The sequence below is a fragment of the Oncorhynchus mykiss genome, chromosome 26, assembly GCF_013265735.2.
Source record: "Oncorhynchus mykiss isolate Arlee chromosome 26, USDA_OmykA_1.1, whole genome shotgun sequence".
NCBI classification, from domain to species: Eukaryota; Metazoa; Chordata; class Actinopteri; order Salmoniformes; family Salmonidae; genus Oncorhynchus; species Oncorhynchus mykiss.
Window position 1 is genome coordinate 5,188,784 of NC_048590.1, and position 23,784 is coordinate 5,212,567.

A 23,784-nucleotide genomic window follows, 5' to 3' on the forward strand; every position below is an offset into this window, starting at 1 on the left:
CCAGGGACGACTCCCCTCCACCTGGCATAAGCACCAGGGACGACTCCCCTCCACCTGGCATAAGCACCAGGGACGACTCCCCTCCACCTGGCATTAACACCAGGGACGACTCCCCTCCACCTGGCATAAACACCAGGGACGACTCCCCTCCACCTGGCATAAACACCAGGGAGGACTCCCCTCCACCTGACATAAACACCAGGGACAACTCCCCTCCCCCTGGTATAAGCACCAGGGAGGACTCCCCTCCACCTGGCATAAACACCAGGGAGGACTCCCCTCCACCTGGCATAAGCACCAGGGACGACTCCCCTCCACCTGGCATAAGCACCAGGGAGGACTCCCCTCCACCTGGCATAAGCACCAGGGAGGACTCCCCTCCACCTGGCATAAACACCAGGGAGGACTCCCCTCCACCTGGCATAAGCACCACGTGTGTGTGTGTGTGTGTGTGTGTGTGTGTGTGTGTGTGTGTGTGTGTGTGTGTGTGTGTGTGTGTGTGTGTGTGTATGTATGTATGTATGTATGTATGTATGTATGTATGTATGTATTTAGAGCATGTTAAAGTGGACTTATATTAAAAGACTCCATTTACACTCCGTTTGACTCTCCTGCGCCTGACTTCCCACCTATACACACACGACTTTGACATTTCCAATGAACCGAGCTAGTTAGACTTCACCTACCTCTTTCTCTACGGGAGTGGTTGGTCAGATAGGGTGTAAATGAGGCCCTGTGGTCTCATCAAACCACCATCACCACTTCCCACCAACACATCACTACTCTTGCGTCCTATCTCCTGCTTCCTATCTCCTGCTTCCGACCCTCTTTATGCTTTCTTCACTAGACGCTCCACTGCTTTCAGTATCATGATCTCTCTTCTTCCTGTGTCTTTCAGTATCATGACCTCTCTTCTTCCTGTGTCTTTCAGTATCATGATCTCTCTTCTTCCTGTGTCTTTCCAGTACTGACCATTCAGGTCCTTGACCCTCATCCTCCCCTCCATATCATCAGAACTGACAGCCATGTTGTTGGCATTCCAGCACAGCTGTTCCTTCTCCAACCCTTTTCTCCATTTCGTCCACACTACTTGCTGCCATTTCCAACCCGAGCATGTTGTCAAGCCCTCTCCACAGCTCCTCCTCCTGGCGCTTTCAAGACAACTGGGACCTAAAAAAAAAGGAGGTAAAATCATGACGTCAGTGCCCTTCATGTCCTTCAAAACGATTTTTCCCAGTTGGAGCTCGTTTATTCTCGAGTTCCCAGTAATCTTGAACGCGGCTGAAGTCGGATATTTCCGAGTTCCCAGTTGATGTGAACGCGTCATTAGGTCTTGCGCTCAACGTTATCGAAAGCAGATGTTGAGTCACATGATATTGGTGGCGAGTGATCACGTGTCTTTTTTTACAGCCGGGTAATCTGTAGCTCAGCCCTGTCTAGAATTTATTTTCCTCCTAAAACGGTTGTATTTCATCAATATACGGATATATTTTGAGGCCTCAATATGCCTATATTCTCGGAGCTGTATTTTAATGTGGATAATGGTTACTTGGAAGGGTTGGTCAGGGGTTTTAAGGCTGGAATTCTTTCACAGGGAGACTATCTAAATCTCGTCCAGTGTGAAACCCTGGAAGGTGAGTCGAAGCTAACGTTAGCGTGCTAGCTAACCAGCTGGTCATCTGGCTAACTATGTTGTCAAATGTACACAGTGGCTCTTCAAATGGTATTGTTAACGTTTCAAAAACGTTACTGGATTTAAAAAACATGTGGCGTTTCCACTCTAGCCAGCTATAACAGTAGGTTACTAACTAATATCTCATGATGGGTCCTTGTATTATCAATTTCGTTAACGTTAGCTATATAAGGTTACTCTGTCATGAATAGTAGCTTATTATCAGTTTTGTATATGGATGTAGGTAATTCGACTTAAATGGGCTGGGCGCTAGATTTAGAGATGAAATTGGGTCTCTCAAAACCGATATTATTCTTTGAATTAGTTAGCTAACGTTAATTTACCTAGCTACATTTAATTAGCTGGGAAGCTAGCGTGCCAGTTAGCCCAATAGTGGACTAAAGGACGTTAATTTACCTAGCTACAGTTAATTAGCTGGGAAGCTAGCGTGCCAGTTAGCCCAATAGTGGACTAAAGGAGCCTGACGTTACTCTTAAGGACCGTTTTATAATTGTTTGAACGACACGCGACTGTCAGTTTCCTGTCGCACACATATAATACAAATAAAAAGGATCTGCGACTGTCAGTTTCCTGTCGCACAGACATACAATAATATATCTATCTGCGACTGTGGCAACGTCACAGCGACCAGACCAAATCCTACTGTAACAGGATGCAGGAGTGTTAAAAGTAGGTTATTCTACCTGAGAATTTTATTTCGTCACACTGACAGGAAGTTGTTTTCTGTCACTTCACCATTAACCTCACCTTGTAAATGTTGTTGTGGCTTTATTTTTCTGTCATAATTAATAAAAAGCAGCGAAAGTTAAGACGATGTCGGCTATATATATATATATATATATCACACACACAGTTGAAGTCGGAAGTTTACGTACACTTCGGTTGGAGTCATTAACTCGTTTTTCAACCACTCCACAAATTTCTTGTTAACAAACTATAGTTTTGGCAAGTCGGTTAGGACATCTACTTTGTGCATGACACAAGTCATTTTTCCAACAATTGTTTACAGACAGATTATTTCATTTAATTCACTGTATCACAATTCCAGTGGGTCAGAAGTTGTTGACTGTGCCTTTAAACAGCTTGGAAAATTCCAGAAAATAATGCTTTAGAAGCTTCTGATAGGCCAATTGACATCATTTGAGTAAGTTGGAGGTGTACCTGTGGGTGTATTTCATTACCTTCAAACTCAGTGCCTCTGCTTGATATCATGGGAAAATCATGGGGAAATCAAAATAAAAGAATGGTAGACCTCCACAAGTCTGGTTCATCCTTGGGAGCAATTTCCAAACACCTGAAGGTACCACGTTCATCTGTACAAACAATAGTACGCAAGTATAAACACCATGGGACCACACAGCCGTCGTACCGATCAGGAAGGAGACGCGTTCTGTCTCCTAGAGATGAACATACTTTGGTGTGAAAAGTGCAAATCAATCCCAGAACAACAGCAAAGGACCTTGTGAAGATGCTGGAGGAAACAAATACAAAAGTATCTATATCCACAGTAAAATGAGTCCTATATCGACATAACCTGAAATGTTGGCCATCATGACCATCGTTATGTTTGGAGGAAAAAGGGGGAGGCTTGCAAGCTGAGGAACACCATCCCAACCGTGAAGCACGGGGTGGCAGCATCATGCTGTGGGGGTGATTTGCTGCAGGAGGGACTGGTGCACTTCACAAAATAGATAGCGTCATGAGGAAGTAAAATTGTGAAAATATTGATGCAACATCAAGACAAGTTAAAGCTTGGTCGCGAATGGGTCTTCCAAATGGACAATGACCCCAAGCATACTTCCAAAGTTGTCTTTAAGCCATTTTGCCACAAAGTCAAGGTATTGAAGTGGCCATCACAAAGCCCTAATCTCAATCCTATAGAAAATTTGTGGGCAGAACTGAAATGTGGGCCAAAACTCACCCAATTTATTGAGGGAAGATTGTGGAAGGCTACCCGACGCGTTTGACCGAAGTTACACTCAATTAGTATTTAAATTGTTTATGTAAACTTCTGACCCACTGGGAATGTGATGAAAGAAATATAAGCTGAAATAAATCATTCTCTCTACTGTTATTCTGACATTTCACTTTCTTACAATCAAGTGGTGATCCTAACTGACCAAAGACCGTGAATTTTTTCTGGGATTAAATGTCAGGAATTGTAAAAAAAAAAAAAAAAAAAAATATTTGGCAAAGGTGTATGTAAATTTCCAACTTTATGTGTGAGATATATATATGGCCTACCCCGGCCAAACGGACAAGGCTGAGCCAATTGTGCGCCTCCCTATGGTACTCCCAATCACAGCCAGATGTGATACAGCCTGAATACTCTGGTCATTATTTGAACTGGCTAGCTAGCAATGGACCAAAGCATTGTTTATAAAAAATAAATGTTGCCTGGCTTGCAAGGTTACCTTAAGTAACAGTGGTTTCAGGAAAGAAGCTCTGAGATTTTCCCATTGCTCATAAGAAGAATCTAAAGATAAACTTAGCCTTCAGATGCTTTTGGGAAAACCAGGCCCTGGTTACTACATTGCATTGACCGCCGTAGCTAGCTAGTATTAACAAGCTAGTAGCTAGCTAGTATTAACAAGCTAGTATTAACAAGCTAGTAGCTAGCTAGTATTAACAAGCTAGTAGCTAGCTAGTATTAACAAGCTAGTAGCTAGCTAGTATTAACAAGCTAGTAGCTAGCTAGTATTAACAAGCTAGTAGCTAGCTAGTATTAACAAGCTAGTAGCTAGCTAGTATTAACAAGCTAGTAGCTAGCTAGTATTAACAAGCTAGTAGCTAGCTAGTATTAACAAGCTAGTAGCTAGCTAGTATTAACAAGCTAGTAGCTAGCTAGTATTAACAAGCTAGTAGCTAGCTAATATTAACAAGCTAGTATTTCTTGAAGAACCGTTAGCAAGAACCATTAGCAGCTTATTCATTACCAGGCTGCCTACATAAAAGGTTCAATAAATCACATTAGATTGATCAACAGCGGGATTTCTATGAGGAACTGCAACTATTGCTCAAAGTATTGCTCAATTCGCTTTACACATCATGTAAAATGGAAGCATTCTAGACACACACAGCTAGCTAGCCTCTTCCCTTGTGCATGGCTCTCTAATGTACCGTTAGCATCATGCCCTCTCACAGCAGCATTTAATATGAGCTTGTACTTGTCCTGTGCATGTCATTATTGTGTCTTGTTGAAAGCCGCTGTTACCCAGTATCTGAAGACGTCTTGCCCCCCCCCCCCCCCCCCCCCCCCCCCACCATGCAGACCTGAAACTCCATCTGCAGAGCACGGACTATGGCAGCTTCCTGGCCAACGAGCCGTCCCCCCTCACCGTGTCCGTCATCGACGACAAGCTCAAAGAGAAGATGGTGGTGGAGTTCCGGCACATGAGAAACCAGTCCTACGAACCGCTGGCAAGCTTCATGGACTTCATCACGTAAGAGTCATTCACAGGCTCTCTCTGGTGTCTGCCAAGCCTCTAATCCAAAATGAAGGGGTAAATTGGGTGCCCATATTGTCTAATTAAATTGAGCCTGTCTTTCCCATGCATTTTTGGGGTGGGGGGGGGGGGGGGGGGGATTTAGGCTTAGAACATCACCTTGTCTTATTATTGCCCGGAACAAATCAGCTATTGGTTAAACTGTGTTTGTCCGTCTCCCATCTCTTTTCAGTTATGTGACATCTGAATGGTCCATGTTTCATACTCTTATTTATATATATATATTTATTTATTTATTTATTTATTTTGACTCCCTATATATTTATTTTGACTCCCTATTCGCCAGTCTCTGACTATCTGCTTGCACCTGTAGAGGTCTGTTATGTCCAGCAGGGGTCTTATTCATGTGTTAGTACAGTATTGATGAAGACATGAGGTTTGGGTCTGTTATGTCCAGTATGGGTCTTCAGTATGTGTGTTGTTCATGTGTTAGTACAGTATTGATGAAGACATGAATTCCTCTTCGTGATTTTGATTCCCAGGACTTTTTGAACTCTACATATGTTTTTTTTTGTCTCCCATGTACCGTCCGCCTTTCATTCTAGCCTGAGACAGAAGCCTCGTACCGGCTCTTACCGGCCGCCTTTCATTCTAGCCTGAGACAGAACCCTCGTACCTGCTCTCACCGGCCGCCTTTCATTCTAGCCTGAGACAGAAGCCTCGTACCGGCTCTCACCATCTTGCAAAATGAAATGTAATATTTGCTATGCTCTTAACTACCCAGTCATCACTGAAACACGCGCTCTCCTCCCATCCTCACAGGTACAGCTACATGATAGACAATGTGATCCTGCTGATCACGGGCACCCTGCACCAGCGGGCCATCTCTGAGCTGGTACCTAAGTGCCACCCTCTGGGCAGCTTTGAGCAGATGGAGGCAGTCAACATCGCCCAGACCCCAGCTGAACTTTATAACGCCATCCTGGTTGACACCCCTCTGGGTAAGGCAGGACTGACTGCTGCCCTATCCCCTATATAGTGGTACTACTATAGACCAGAGCCCTATTCCCTATATAGTGGTACTACTATAGACCAGAGCCCTATTCCCTATATAGTGGTACTACTATAGACCAGAGCCCTATTCCCTATATAGTGGTACTACTATAGACCAGAGTCATATTCCCTAACAAGTGGTACTACTATAGACCAGAGCCCTATTCCCTATATAGTGGTACTACTATAGACCAGCGCCCTATTCCCTATATAGTGGTACTACTATAGACCAGAACCCTATTCCCTATATAGTGGTACTACTATAGACCAGAGCCCTATTCCCTATATAGTGGTACTACTATAGACCAGAGCCCTATTCCCTATATAGTGGTACTACTATAGACCAGAGCCCTATTCCCTATATAGTGGTACTACTATAGACCAGAGCCCTATTCCCTATATAGTGGTACTACTATAGACCAGAGCCCTATTCCCTATATAGTGGTACTACTATAGACCAGAGCCCTATTCCCTATATAGTGGTACTACTATAGACCAGAACCCTATTCCCTATATAGTGGTACTACTATAGACCAGAGCCCTATTCCCTATATAGTGGTACTACTATAGACCAGAGCCCTATTCCCTATATAGTGGTACTACTATAGACCAGAGCCCTATTCCCTATATAGTGGTACTACTATAGACCAGAGCCCTATTCCCTATATAGTGCTTACTTATCTAAATAAGCGTATTGACTCGGGGTTGAATATTTACCTAATCTAACGTATATTTGTCTTATTTTTCATTAATTGTGTAAAGAATGTTAGCATTTTTCTTCCACTTTAAAATTAGAGTATTTTGTGGAGATCAATGACCAAAAATCACAATTGAATCAATATCAATTTGACTTTGTAACTTAAAGAAATATATAAAAAAAATCCAAGAGGATGAATACTAATGATACCCACTGTATGTACAGTAGATGTACATCCAAGAGGATGAATACTAATGATACCCACTGTATGTACAGTAGATGTACATCCAAGAGGATGAATACTAATGATACCCACTGTATGTACAGTAGATGTACATCCAAGAGGATGAATAATAATGATACCCACTGTATGTACAGTAGATGTACATCCAAGAGGATGAATACTAATTATACCCACTGTATGTACTGTAGATGTACATCCAAGAGGATGAATACTAATTATACCCACTATGTACAGTAGATGTACATCCAAGAGGATGAATACTAATTATACCCACTGTATACCCAAGGGGCTGACTAATGATACCCACTGTATGTACTGTAGATGTACATCCAAGAGGATGAATACTAATGATACCCACTGTATGTACTGTAGATGTACATCCAAGAGGATGAATACTAATTATACCCACTGTATACCCAAGGGGCTGACTAATGATACCCACTGTATATACAGTAGATGTACATCCAAGAGGATGAATACTAATGATACCCACTGTATATACAGTAGATGTACATCCAAGAGGATGAATACTAATTATACCCACTATGTACAGTAGATGTACATCCAAGAGGATGAATACTAATGATACCCACTGTATGTACTGTAGATGTACATCCAAGAGGATGAATACTAATGATACCCACTGTATGTACTGTAGATGTACATCCAAGAGGATAAATACTAATGATACCCCCTGTATGTACTGTAGCTGTATATCCAAGAGGATAAATACTAATGATACCCCCTGTACTGCATTACTTTTGAATGCACAGAAAGGGCTCTGATCCAAAGTAATGCACGATGAAATGGGGTGCCATTTGGGACACATTCTGGCAGTGCTACACACACTATTGGGTTGATTTACTGATGCACTAGTACTGCTTTGTAGTGTGGATCGCTTTTCTCAACTGTTCCCCCTTCTGGGTGGTTTACTAATGGAACTGTTCACCCCCAAACCTGGGTGGTTTACTAATGGAACTGTTCCCCCCCAAACCTGGGTGGTTTACTAATGGAACTGTTCCCATCCTGGGTGGTTTACTAATGGAACTGTTCCCATCCTGGGTGGTTTACTAATGGAACTGTTCCCGTCCTGGGTGGTTTACTAATGGAACTGTTCCCCCCCAAACCTGGGTGGTTTACTAATGGAACTGTTCCCCCCCAAACCTGGGTGGTTTACTAATGGAACTGTTCCCACCCTGGGTGGTTTACTAATGGAACTGTTCCCCCCCCCCCCCCCGTCCTGGGTGGTTTACTAATGGAACTGTTCCCCCCCATCCTGGGTGGTTTACTAATGGAACTGTTCCCCCCCCTTCCCGTCCTGGGTGGTTTACTAATGGAACTGTTCCCCCCCCCGTCCTGGGTGGTTTGCTAATGGAACTGTTCCCTGTCCTGGGTGGTTTACTAATGGAACTGTTCCCCCGTCCTGGGTGGTTTACTAATGGAACTGTTCCCTGTCCTGGGTGGTTTACTAATGGAACTGTTCCCCATTCTGGGTGGTTTACTAATGGAACTGTTCCCCCGTCCTGGGTGGTTTACTAATGGAACTGTTCCCTGTCCTGGGTGGTTTACTAATGGAACTGTTCCCCATTCTGGGTGGTTTACTAATGGAACTGTTCCCCCGTCCTGGGTGGTTTACTAATGGAACTGTTCCTCCATCCTGGGTGGTTTACTAATGGAACTGTTCCCCCGTCCTGGGTGGTTTACTAATGGAACTGTTCCCCCCTCCCCCATCCTGGGTGGTTTACTAATGGAACTGTTCCCCCCTCCCCCATCCTGGGTGGTTTACTAATGGAACTGTCCCCCCGTCCTGGGTGGTTTACTAATGGAACTGTCCCCCCGTCCTGGGTGGTTTACTAATGGCACTGTCCCCCCGTCCTGGGTGGTTTACTAATGGAACTGTTCCCCCATCCTGGGTGGTTTACTAATGGAACTGTTCCCCCCTCCCCATCCTGGGTGGTTTGCTTATGGAACTCATGGATTTGAGAATGCAAGGAAGAAGAATCTTTGAACCAGAGACTGGAGGGATTTTATATCCTGTAGCGAACACTAGATGGCGCTAAAACTCAACTTTGCTCAAAAATGTGTAATCTTCTAAATCCTGTTTTAAATGTCTGATCATTTCTTCAGCTGCTTTCTTCCAAGACTGCATATCTGAGCAGGATCTGGATGAGATGAACATCGAGATCATCCGTAATACTCTGTATAAGGTGAGCAAACGGATTTCATTCACCTGTAATACTCTGTATAAGGTGAGCAGGGCATTTCATTCACCTGTAATACTCTGTAATAAGGTGAGCAGGGCATTTCATTCACCTGTAATACTCTGTAATGAGGTGAGCAGGGCATTTCATTCACCTGTAATACTCTGTAATGAGGTGAGCAGGGATTTCATTCACCTGTAATACTCTGTAATGAGGTGAGCAGGGATTTCATTCACCTGTAATACTCTGTAATGAGGTGAGCAGGGATTTCATTCACCTGTAATACTCTGTAATGAGGTGAGCAGGGATTTCATTCACCTGTAATACTCTGTAATGAGGTGAGCAGGGCATTTCATTCACCTGTAATACTCTGTAATGAGGTGAGCAAAGGGATTTCATTCACCTGTAATACTCTGTAATGAGGTGAGCAGGGCATTTCATTCACCTGTAATACTCTGTAATGAGGTGAGCAAAGGGATTTCATTCACCTGTAATACTCTGTAATGAGGTGAGCAGGGCATTTCATTCACCTGTAATACTCTGTAATAAGGTGAGCAAAGGGATTTCATTCACCTGTAATACTCTGTAATAAGGTGAGCAGGGCATTTCATTCACCTGTAATACTCTGTATAAGGTGAGCAAAGGGATTTCATTCACCTGTAATACTCTGTATAAGGTGAGCAGGGCATTTCATTCACCTGTAATACTCTGTAATAAGGTGAGCAGGGCATTTCATTCACCTGTAATACTCTGTATAAGGTGAGCAAAGGGATTTCATTCACCTGTAATACTCTGTAATAAGGTGAGCAAAGGCATTTCATTCACCTGTAATACTCTGTATAAGGTGAGCAGGGCATTTCATTCACCTGTAATACTCTGTATAAGGTGAGCAAAGGGATTTCATTCACCTGTAATACTCTGTATAAGGTGAGCAGGGCATTTCATTCACCTGTAATACTCTGTAATAAGGTGAGCAAAGGGATTTCATTCACCTGTAATACTCTGTATAAGGTGAGCAGGGCATTTCATTCACCTGTAATACTCTGTAATGAGGTGAGCAAAGGGATTTCATTCACCTGTAATACTCTGTAATAAGGTGAGCAGGGGATTTCATTCACCTGTAATACTCTGTAATGAGGTGAGCAGGGGATTTCATTCACCTGTAATACTCTGTAATGAGGTGAGCAAAGGGATTTCATTCACCTGTAATACTCTGTAATAAGGTGAGCAGGGCATTTCATTCACCTGTAATACTCTGTAATAAGGTGAGCAAAGGGATTTCATTCACCTGTAATACTCTGTAATGAGGTGAGCAGGGCATTTCATTCACCCGTAATACTCTGTAATGAGGTGAGCAGGGATTTCATTCACCTGTAATACTCTGTAATAAGGTGAGCAGGGCATTTCATTCACCTGTAATACTCTGTAATAAGGTGAGCAAAGGGATTTCATTCACCTGTAATACTCTGTAATGAGGTGAGCAGGGCATTTCATTCACCCGTAATACTCTGTAATAAGGTGAGCAAAGGGATTTCATTCACCTGTAATACTCTGTAATAAGGTGAGCAAAGGGATTTCATTCACCCGTAATACTCTGTAATGAGGTGAGCAGGGCATTTCATTCACCTGTAATACTCTGTAATAAGGTGAGCAAAGGGATTTCATTCACCTGTAATACTCTGTAATAAGGTGAGCAAACGGATTTCATTCACCTGTAATACTCTGTAATAAGGTGAGCAAAGGGATTTCATTCACCTGTAATACTCTGTAATGAGGTGAGCAAACGGATTTCATTCACCTGTAATACTCTGTAATAAGGTGAGCAAACGGATTTCATTCACCTGTAATACTCTGTAATAAGGTGAGCAAAGGGATTTCATTCACCCTGTAATACTCTGTAATAAGGTGAGCAAACGGATTTCATTCACCTGTAATACTCTGTAATAAGGTGAGCAAAGGGATTTCATTCACCCTGTAATACTCTGTAATAAGGTGAGCAAAGGGATTTCATTCACCTGTAATACTCTGTAATAAGGTGAGCAAAGGGATTTCATTCACCCGTAATACTCTGTAATGAGGTGAGCAGGGCATTTCATTCACCTGTAATACTCTGTAATAAGGTGAGCAAAGGGATTTCATTCACCTGTAATACTCTGTAATAAGGTGAGCAAACGGATTTCATTCACCTGTAATACTCTGTAATAAGGTGAGCAAAGGGATTTCATTCACCTGTAATACTCTGTAATGAGGTGAGCAAACGGATTTCATTCACCTGTAATACTCTGTAATAAGGTGAGCAAACGGATTTCATTCACCTGTAATACTCTGTAATAAGGTGAGCAAACGGATTTCATTCACCTGTAATACTCTGTAATAAGGTGAGCAGGGGATTTCATTCACCTGTAATACTCTGTATAAGGTGAGCAGGGGATTTCATTCACCTGTAATACTCTGTAATAAGGTGAGCAAAGGGATTTCATTCACCCTGTAATACTCTGTAATGAGGTGAGCAAAGGGATTTCATTCACCTGTAATACTCTGTAATAAGGTGAGCAAAGGGATTTCATTCACCCTGTAATACTCTGTAATAAGGTGAGCAAAGGGATTTCATTCACCCTGTAATACTCTGTAATGAGGTGAGCAAAGGGATTTCATTCACCTGTAATACTCTGTAATAAGGTGAGCAGGGGATTTCATTCACCCGTAATACTCTGTAATAAGGTGAGCAAAGGGATTTCATTCACCTGTAATACTCTGTAATGAGGTGAGCAGGGCATTTCATTCACCTGTAATACTCTGTAATAAGGTGAGCAAAGGGATTTCATTCACCTGTAATACTCTGTAATGAGGTGAGCAAAGGGATTTCATTCACCTGTAATACTCTGTAATGAGGTGAGCAAAGGGATTTCATTCACCTGTAATACTCTGTAATGAGGTGAGCAAAGGGATTTCATTCACCTGTAATACTCTGTAATAAGGTGAGCAAAGGGATTTCATTCACCTGTAATACTCTGTAATAAGGTGAGCAGGGCATTTCATTCACCTGTAATACTCTGTAATAAGGTGAGCAAAGGGATTTCATTCACCCTGTAATACTCTGTAATGAGGTGAGCAGGGGATTTCATTCACCTGTAATACTCTGTAATAAGGTGAGCAAAGGGATTTCATTCACCCTGTAATACTCTGTAATGAGGTGAGCAGGGCATTTCATTCACCTGTAATACTCTGTAATGAGGTGAGCAAAGGGATTTCATTCACCTGTAATACTCTGTAATGAGGTGAGCAGGGCATTTCATTCACCTGTAATACTCTGTAATAAGGTGAGCAAAGGGATTTCATTCACCCTGTAATACTCTGTAATGAGGTGAGCAGGGCATTTCATTCACCTGTAATACTCTGTAATGAGGTGAGCAAAGGGATTTCATTCACCCTGTAATACTCTGTAATGAGGTGAGCAAAGGGATTTCATTCACCCTGTAATACTCTGTAATGAGGTGAGCAAACGGATTTCATTCACCCGTAATACTCTGTAATAAGGTGAGCAAAGGCATTTCATTCACCTGTAATACTCTGTAATGAGGTGAGCAGGGCATTTCATTCACCTGTAATACTCTGTAATAAGGTGAGCAAAGGCATTTCATTCACCTGTAATACTCTGTAATGAGGTGAGCAGGGCATTTCATTCACCTGTAATACTCTGTAATGAGGTGAGCAAAGGGATTTCATTCACCTGTAATACTCTGTAATGAGGTGAGCAAACGGATTTCATTCACCTGTAATACTCTGTAATGAGGTGAGCAAACGGATTTCATTCACAATGTTAAACAACATGATGCATCAGAAGATAGATGGTCTTTGACTTTATTCCATGTCTCCATTTCCAGGCTTATCTGGAGGCTTTCTACAAGTTCTGCTCCACTCTGGGAGGAACCACTGGTGACACCATGTGTCCTATTCTAGAGGTCCGTGAGCGTGTCCCTTTATTAGAAAGTTAACTTGATATACAAGTGTCTTCGGGGAAAGTATTCAGACCCCTTGACTTTTTACACATTTTTTGTTACGTTACAGCCTTATTCTAAAATGGATTAAAAAAGAAACTCATCACTCTACACACGATACCCCATAATGACATCACAATACCCCATAATGACATCACAATACCCCATAATGACATCACAATACCCCATAATGACATCACAATACCCCATAATGACAAAGCAAAAACAGGTTTTTAGAAATTTTCACAAATGTATTAAAAATAAAAAACAGATTTACATAAGTATTCAAACCTTTTGTTATGAGACTCTAAATTGAGTTCAGGTGCATCCTGTTTCCATTGATCATCCTTGAGATGTTTCTACAAATTGATTGAAGTCCACCTGTGGTAAATTCAATTGATTGGACATTATTTGAAAAGGCACACACCTGTCTATATAAGGTCCCACAGTGGACAGTGCATGTCAGAGCAAAAACCAAGACATGAGGTAGAAGGAATTGTCCATAGAGCTCAGAGACAGGATTGTGTCGTGGCACAGATCTGGGGAAGGGTACCAAAACATTTCTGCAGCATTGACGGTCCCCACGAACACAGTGGCCTCCATCATTCTTAAATGAAAGAAGTTTGGAACCACCAAGGGAGGTGACCAAGAACCCGATGGTCACTGTGACAGAGCTCCAGACTTCCTCTGTGGAGATGGTTGTCCTTCTGGAAGGTTCTCCCATCTCTGCAGCACTCCACAAATCAAGCCTTTATGGCTCCCGTAGCCATTCCTCAGTAAAAGGCACATGACAGCCCGCTTGGAGTTTGCCAAATGGCACCTGAAAACTCTCAGACCATGAGAAACAAGATTCTTTGGTCTGATGAAACCAAGTGTCACATCTGGAGGAAACCTGGAACCATCTCTACGGTGAAGCATGGTGGTGGCAGCATCATGCTGTGGGGATGTTTTTCAGCGGCAGGGACTGGGAGACTAGTCAGGATCGAAGGAAATATGATCGGAGAATAGTAGAGAGAGATCCTCGATGAAAACCTGTTCCAGAGCGCTCGGACCTTAGACTGGGGCGAAGGTTCACCTTCCAACATGACAATGACCCTAAGCACACAGCCAAGACAACGCAGGAGTGGCTTCAGGACAAGTCACTGAATGTCCTTGAGTGGCCCAGCCAGAGCCCGGACTTGAACTGGATGGAACATCTCTGGAGAGACCTGAAAACAGCTCTGCACCAACGCTCCCCATCCAATCTGACAGAGCTTGAGAGGATCTGCAGAGAAGAATGGGAGAAACTCTAGGCTCCCGAGTGACGCAGCAGTCTAAGGCACTGCATCTCAGTGCTAGAGGCGTCACTACAGACACCCTGGTTCGATACCAGGCTGTATCACAACTGGCCGTGATTGGGAGTCCCATAAGGGCGGCGCACAATCGGCCCAGCGTCGTCCGGTTTTGGCCGGTGCAGGCCATCATTGTAAATAAGAACTTGTCCTTAACTGACTTGCCCAGTTAAGTAAAAAAATAAAAACTCCCCAAATACAGATTTGCCAAGCTTGTACCATCGTTCCCAAGGAGACTGGAGGCTGTAATCGCTGCCAAAGGTGCTTCATGCAAAATGTCAACTTGTTTTTGCTTTATCATTAGGGTGTGTGTGTGTGTGTGTGTGTGTGTGTGTGTGTGTAGTGACGAGAATAGAAAACAATTTAATCCACGTTAGAATAAGTCTGTAACGTAACAAAATGTGGAAACCGTCAAGGGGTCTGAATACTTTCTGAATGCCACTGTTGTTGTTCTCTTTAGTCATTTTATACTGGACCATCCAATTTAAAGGAAACATTTACCCACACCTTGAAGTGTGTTCTAGTATATTAATCTCTCACCTGTCAATCAGTCAGTTTCCTATTTCCTCTCCCTCTGTGTGTCCAGTTTGAGGCGGACAGGAGGGCCTTCATCATCACCATCAACTCATTTGGTACGGAACTGTCTAAGGAGGACCGTGCCAAGCTGTTCCCCCACTGTGGCAAGCTGTACCCTGAGGGGCTGGCTCAGCTTGCCCGCGCTGACGACTACGAACAGGTCAAAGCTGTGGCCGACTACTACCCTGTAAGTTACTGGGCCTTACTACTAGCCTAGCCTGCTAGCTACTACACTGTCAGTTACTGGGCCTTACTACTGCTACTACTAGCCTAGCCTACTACCCTGTAAGTTACTGTGCCTTACTACTGCTACTACTAGCCTAGCCTACTGGCTACTACTCTGTAAGTTACTGGTCCTTACTACTAGCCTAGCCTACTGGCTACTACTCTGTAAGTTACTGGTCCTTAATACTGCTACTACTAGCCTAGCCTACTGGCTACTACCCTGTAAGTTACTGGGCCTTACTACTACTACTACTACTAGCCTAGCCTACTGGCTACTACCCTGTCAGTTACTGGTCCTTACTACAAGTCAAATCATCTCACTGGCTAGCCTTGCCAACCTGGGAGTCTGTCTGCCTACTGGATAATAATGTCACTAACACCACCCGGTATTACACCACCCGGTGTTACACCAACCGGTGTTACAGGTGTCACACCACCCGGTGTTACAGGTGTCACACCACCCGGTGTTACAGGTGTCACACCACCCGGTGTTACAGGTGTCACACCACCCGGTGTTACAGGTGTCACACCACCCGGTGTTACAGGTGTCACACCACCCGGTGTTACAGGTGTCACACCACCCGGTGTTACAGGTGTCACACCACCCGGTGTTACAGGTGTCACACCACACCACCCGGTGTTACAGGTGTTACACCACCCGGTGTTACAGGTGTTACACCAGTACTTGGCCTAAAGACTCACACTTTTGTTTTTTCCACTTCTGCGGCCAGGTTTGGTACTAAGTCTAACCTGACCAGACAGATCTGTATGTGACTGTATTTAGAGAGGTAAACCTGCTATAAGGACATGAACCAGGCGTGATACTGACCACCTTCACCAAGTCTCTTTCTATTCTGTGACCCTGAACATCAACCTGCTCCACCACCTTCACAAAGTCTCTTTCTGTCCTGTGACCTGAACATCAACCTGCTCCACCACCTTCACCAAGTCTCTTTCTGTTCTGTGACCCTGAACATCAACCTGCTCCACCACCTTCACCAAGTCTCTTTCTGTCCTGTGACCTGAACATCAACCTGCTCCACCACCTTCACCAAGTCTCTTTCTGTCCTGTGACCTGAACATCAACCTGCTCCACCACCTTCACCAAGTCTCTTTCTGTCCTGTGACCCTGAACATCAACCTACTCCACCACCTTCACCAAGTCTCTTTCTGTTCTGTGACCCTGAACATCAACCTGCTCCACCACCTTCACCAAGTCTCTTTCTGTTCTGTGACCCTGAACATCAACCTGCTCCACCACCTTCAACAAGTCTCTTTCTGTTCTGTGACCCTGAACATCAACCTGCTCCACCACCTTCACCAAGTCTCTTTCTATTCTGTGACCCTGAACATCAACCTGCTCCACCACCTTCACAGAGTCTCTTTCTATTCTGTGACCCTGAACATCAACCTGCTCCACCACCTTCACAAAGTCTCTTTCTGTCCTGTGACCTGAACATCAACCTACTCCACCACCTTCACCAAGTCTCTTTCTGTTCTGTGACCCTGAACATCAACCTGCTCCACCACCTTCACCAAGTCTCTTTCTGTTCTGTGACCCTGAACATCAACCTGCTCCACCACCTTCAACAAGTCTCTTTCTGTTCTGTGACCCTGAACATCAACCTGCTCCACCACCTTCACAGAGTCTCTTTCTATTCTGTGACCCTGAACATCAACCTGCTCCACCACCTTCACCAAGTCTCTTTCTATTCTGTGACCTGAACATCAACCTGCTCCACCACCTTCAACAAGTCTCTTTCTGTTCTGTGACCCTGAACATCAACCTGCTCCACCACCTTCACCAAGTCTCTTTCTGTCCTGTGACCTGAACATCAACCTGCTCCACCACCTTCAACAAGTCTCTTTCTGTCCTGTGACCCTGAACATCAACCTACTCCACCACCTTCACCAAGTCTCTTTCTGTTCTGTGACCTGAACATCAACCTGCTCCACCACCATCACCAAGTCTCTTTCTATTCTGTGACCCTGAACATCAACCACCTTCACCAAGTCTCTTTCTGTTCTGTGACCCTGAACATCAACCTGCTCCACCACCTTCACCAAGTCTCTTTCTGTTCTGTGACCCTGAACATCAACCTGCTCCACCACCTTCACCAAGTCTCTTTCTGTTCTGTGACCCTGAACATCAACCTGCTCCACCACCTTCACCAAGTCTCTTTCTGTTCTGTGACCCTGAACATCAACCTGCTCCACCACCTCCACCAAGTCTCTTTCTATTCTGTGACCCTGAACATCAACCTGCTCCACCACCTTCACCAAGTCTCTTTCTGTTCTGTGACCCTGAACATCAACCTGCTCCACCACCTTCACCAAGTCTCTTTCTGTTCTGTGACCTGAACATCAACCTACTCCACCACCTTCACCAAGTCTCTTTCTGTTCTGTGACCCTGAACATCAACCTGCTCCACCACCTTCACCAAGTCTCTTTCTGTTCTGTGACCCTGAACATCAACCTGCTCCACCACCTTCACCAAGTCTCTTTCTGTTCTGTGACCCTGAACATCAACCTGCTCCACCACCTTCACCAAGTCTCTTTCTGTTCTGTGACCCTGAACATCAACCTGCTCCACCACCTTCACAGAGTCTCTTTCTACTCTGTGACTCTATTCTGTGACTGTGTTCTGTGACTGTATTTAGAGAGGCACACCTGCTATAAGGACATGGTATCACTTCCTAGAACCATTGATCTAAAGCAGAGGACCAATGAAATATGCTCTCAATCCCCCAGCAATACATCTACCCTCTTGCCTCATCCTATTGATAGTCAATACATATGGTGATCCAGCTCAGACCGGCTAACTCCTCTCCTCTCCTCTCCTCTCAGGAATACAAGCTCCTGTTTGAGGGAGCAGGCAGCAACCCAGGGGACAAGACACTGGAGGACAGGTTCTTTGAGCATGAGGTGAGCAGCGCGACTTCTACACACACACACACACACACACACACACACACACACACACTCACACCTCATCATAGTGTTAACATAACCCCCCCCCAAGGCCCAGGCGGGGTGGGGTGGGGGGGGGGGGTTTAGGTATGAGCAAATGGTATAAATCAGGCTATTGAAGGTGTGTAGACTAGTTTTTATTCAGGGTTTGCTTTGTTCATATTGTCATTGGTTTTTTAGAATGGCCAGTGTTTCTCAAAGACCCCCCACCCCTCCCCCCCCCCCTGGTGTCCTCGTTAACCCACCACCCTGATGTGCTGCGTCCTCGTTAACCCACGCCCCCCCCCCCCCCCCCCCCGGTGTCCTCGTTAACTCACCACCCTGATGTGCTGTGTCCTCGTTAACCCACCACCCCGGTGTCCTCGTTAACCCACCACCCTGATGTGCTGTGTCCTCGTTAACTCACCACCCTGATGTCCTGCAGGTGAAGCTGAACAAGCTGGCGTTCCTGAACCAGTTCCACTTCAGCGTGTTCTATGCCTACGTCAAGCTGAAGGAGCAGGAGTGCAGGAACATCGTGTGGATCGCTGAGTGTATCGCTCAGAGGCACCGCGCCAAGATAGACAACTACATCCCCATCTTCTGATCTGAACACACACACACACACCAGTCCCTCCCTACATTCTGATCTGAACACACACACACCAGTCCCTCCCTACATTCTGATCTGAACACACACACACCAGTACCTCCCTACATTCTGATCTGAACACACACACACCAGTCCCTCCCTACATTCTGATCTGAACACACACACCAGTACCTCCCTACATTCTGATCTGAACACACACACACCAGTCCCTCCCTACATTCTGATCTGAACACACACACACCAGTACCTCCCTACATTCTGATCTGAACACACACACACCAGTCCCTCCCTACATTCTGATCTGAACACACACACCAGTACCTCCCTACATTCTGATTTGAACACACACACACACCAGTACCTCCCTACATTCTGATTTGAACACACACACACACCAGTACCTCCCTACATTCTGATCTGAACACACACACCAGTCCCTCCCTACATTCTGATCTGAACACACACACCAGTCCCTCCCTACATTCTGATCTGAACACACACACCAGTCCCTCCCTACATTCTGATCTGAACACACACACCAGTACCTCCCTACATTCTGATCTGAACACACACACACCAGGACCTCCCTACATTCTGATCTGAACACACACACCAGTCCCTCCCTACATTCTGATCTGAACACACACACCAGGACCTCCCTACATTCTGATCTGAACACACACACACCAGGACCTCCCTACATTCTGATCTGAACACACACACCAGGACCTCCCTACATTCTGATCTGAACACACACACCAGTACCTCCCTACATTCTGATCTGAACACACACACACACCAGTACCTCCCTACATTCTGATCTGAACACACACACACACACCAGTAATTCCCTACATTCTGATCTCACACATACACACACACACACCAGTACCTCCCTACATTCTGATCTGAACACACACACACACACACACGTCATCTTTATCTTCTAATCCCACGTATCCATCCACAGCTTCTCTCCGATCCACAGCTTCTGTACAAACACATGTATCTTCTAATTTGAGATTGACACCTCTTCTTTCAATAGCTGAGCGATGCCATGTCTAGTCCTTCTGCATTGGGAACGGGTAAATGTGCTCCAACTCCCGTTGTTTTTGTCTCTTCATGGATAGATGCTAAATACCAGGCATCCTCTACCGCTGGCGTTCAACTAGTAACTTAACAAGGTTTTAATTTATTTCTGAAAGATACTGCTACTTCTATAACACACACGGGTCAACGTGACTTCAGAAGAGCACACCGGTTTCTCCTCTGAGACATTCCCCCAGCCAGCCAGCCAGCCAACTCCACTAAGGAATGATGGGCTATTGGATGGCTGCTTGCTGTTTTTAACCAATCATCGGCACAGTCTATTTTGCCCTTAAAAAAATCACAGGAAGTGAACGTGCCATCAGCAGCTTCACTTTAGACAGAAACGCGTTCCATCTCTCATCCTTTTGACTTGTATAGACGGAGTGGATCAGATATTTATTTGAGTCCGTCATCACCCCGTTGAAAGGTATCTTGTCCCTAGCTGGTTGCTTGTTCTGAAAATGTACAATAATGTCTTGATTGGTTGAGTGTTTTTTTTGTAGTCGCTATAGAAGTGAAGCAACTCTTTACATTCGGCGGTTTAAGTGTGTGTGTCTAATGGACAAACCTTTTTTTTTTTTTGTCATAAAATAATAAGGACACATGGAAAATCTATTTCAATACTCACAACTCACAAGGAACATTTATGGGGGGGTAGTAGTGCACTTAGTTTGACCATGGACCCCTATTCACTAAGTAGTGCACTTAGTTTGACCATGGACCCCTATTCACTAAGTAGTACACTTAGTTTGACCAGGGACCCCTATTCACTAAGTAGTGCACTTAGTTTAACCATGGAACCCTATTCACTAAGTAGTACACTTAGTTTGACCATGGACCCCTATTCACTAAGTAGTACACTTGAGGGGGCCCATATGGTTTTTGGTCAAAAGTAGTGCACTTAGTTTGACCAGGAGCCCATATGGTTTTGGTCAAAAGTAGTGCACTGTATTGGGTTCCATTTGGGACACCCCCCCCCAGATACTGTCATGTACAATATCCATAGATGGATGAGCAGAGTTTACTGAAATAATGTTCACCCTCCCGAAACATGTTCTGTTATTCTCATGAAAATGATACGTGTGGATTATGGTCCCTGTCTTTATAAATAATATGAATGATGTCCTATTGTAAATGAGATGACTGGACCTGAACAGTCCAGATACTACTGCAAATGACACCCTGGGTTGAAATAGATGTTATGTGTTATATGGAGAGAAAGAGAACAGAAAATGTCATGTTTAAACTATACAAGGATTTATATATATTTCCAAATGACTTTAATGATTTGTGTATTTTTTTTTTTTTGTGTATTTTTTGGGGCATGATGTAAAAATCCATGTCTCGCTGTCACGGTCCTGTTAAAATGAGTTCTGTGTCTTGTTTGTGAAATGAGTTGTAAATGTAATAAATACTATATGGAAAGAGAAGCCTGTTCAAAGCAACTAGTTATTCACTACCGTGTACTAGAAAAGACAACCTGGGCAGTAGGTCATCTTTAATCAACTGGTATTCTCTACCGTGTACTAGAAAAGACAACCTGGGCAGTAGGTCATCTTTAATCAACTGGTTATTCTCTACCGTGTACTAGAAAAGACAACCTGGGCAGTAGGTCATCTTTAATCAACTAGTTATTCTCTACCGTGTACTAGAAAAGACATCCTGGGCAGTAGGTCATCTTTAATCAACTAGTTATTCTCTACCGTGTACTAGAAAAGACATCCTGGGCAGTAGGTCATCTTTAATCAACTGGTATTTACTACCGTGTTCTAGAAAAGACAACCTGGGCAGTAGGTCATCTTTAATCAACTAGTATTCACTACCGTGTACTAGAATAGACAACCTGGGCTTCAGTTCATCTTTAATAAACTGGTTAATTTTCATAAAAGCCTACACACATGAGATACTGTATTTGTCGTAGTAGTGTCACAATACAGACCTTTGCTTAAATGAAAATACAGTGTAATGGTTGACTAAGGCTGTTCAGATGTTTATGTCCCCTTACTACAGTGGCGATGGGCGCTAGATGGATGCCGGTAGTGAGTTATCTTATATGGAACGCTGTCCGTTGCTCTTCCTTTGGTTCCTGGCTCCTCTCCTCTCCATTTCCATCCAGTGGGTTTCGAGTAGAAGGTGAAAGGACGTGAGGAATCAAAAGAGATTCTGTCTATTGTGTCTTTCAGAAGTCCAGCAGTAATGCCATGGTGAAGATAGTGTGATGACATACTCAATGAAGGCAAGTATATAATACCAGAACAGACTGGTACCATCATAAAGCCAGAACAGACTGGTACCATCATAAGACCAGAACAGACTGGTACCATCATAAGACCAGAACAGACTGGTACCATCATAAGACCAGAACAGACTGGTACCATCATAAGACCAGAACAGACTGGTACCATCATAAGACCAGAACAGACTGGTACCATCATAAGACCAGAACAGACTGGTACCATCATAAGACCAGAACAGACTGGTACCATCATAAGACCAGAACAGACTGGTACCATCATAAGACCAGAACAGACTGGTACCATCATAAGACCAGAACAGACTGGTACCATCATAAGACCAGAACAGACTGGTACCATCATAAACTTGCCACCAGATGGCAATGTTAACTAGATTGAAAACATCCCTTACTGAAGGAGCCTACCGTGACTCAGCAGAAGGTACACCATGCTTCAGGACTGAATGAAGCCTCCTTTCTAACAACATGTGTCTATCTGGCATAGAAACAACAAGCATTATTCATCTTTATAAATAAAACACTGCTATTGAAAGATTCTGGGAATGAATAGAAAGAAGAAAGATTTCAAAGCGGGCTGGGAACTCCTTCCCTTTGCCAAGTCTGCTCCCGCTCTCCCCTCCCCTGGCTGCTTGAGGGCGCCAAGCTGCCCTGCATCACGTACTCCTGCCATCAAATACGCACACCTGCCTTCCCTCGACACGCGCTTCAGCGATATTGGACTCACCTGGACTCACTTATCACCTGCCTTCCCTCGACACGCTCTTCAGCGATATTGGACTCACCTGGACTCACTTATCACCTGCCTTCCCTCTGCACGCTCTTCAGCGATATTGGACTCACCTGGACTCACTTATCACCTGCATTCCCTCGGCACGCACTTCAGCGATATTGGACTCACCTGGACTCACTTATCACCTGCCTTCCCTCGACACGCTCTTCAGCGATATTGGACTCACCTGGACTCACTTATCACCTGCATTCCCTCGGCACGCGCTTCAGCGATATTGGACTCACCTGGACTCACGTATCACCTGCCTTCCCTCGGCACGCGCTTCAGCGATATTGGACTCACCTGGACTCACGTATCACCTGCCTTCCCTCGGCACGCGCTTCAGCGATATTGGACTCACCTGGACTCACGTATCACCTGCCTTCCCTCGGCACGCGCTTCAGCGATATTGGACTCACCTGGACTCACGTATCACCTGCCTTCCCTCGGCACGCGCTTCAGCGATATTGGACTCACCTGGACTCACTTATCACCTGTTCATTTCCTCCCCTTTATTCATCAGTTTCCTGCTCTGTTCCCCGCTGATGCATTGATTGTTTTCTGTCTTTGTTTTTCTTTTATGTTGACGCTGTTTCTGTCTCGTTCCATGTCCGTTCTTTATTAAACGTTTGGCTCGCCGTACCT

At 44.4% G+C, this 23,784-nt stretch overlaps 1 protein-coding gene across 1 annotated transcript; it reads left to right on the forward strand.

Moving 5' to 3' along the window:
• The first annotated feature begins 1,379 nt into the window (after window positions 1–1,379).
• Window positions 1,380–19,024, forward strand: LOC118944433 (V-type proton ATPase subunit d 1). Its single transcript, XM_036963645.1, has 8 exons — window positions 1,380–1,634; window positions 4,965–5,136; window positions 5,962–6,140; window positions 9,261–9,340; window positions 13,219–13,296; window positions 15,250–15,426; window positions 18,313–18,390; window positions 18,860–19,024. The coding sequence occupies exons 1-8, from the start codon at window positions 1,505–1,507 to the stop codon at window positions 19,019–19,021; spliced, it is 1,056 nt and encodes a 351-aa protein (XP_036819540.1). The 5' UTR covers window positions 1,380–1,504; the 3' UTR covers window positions 19,022–19,024.
• Window positions 19,025–23,784: the final 4,760 nt, after the last annotated feature.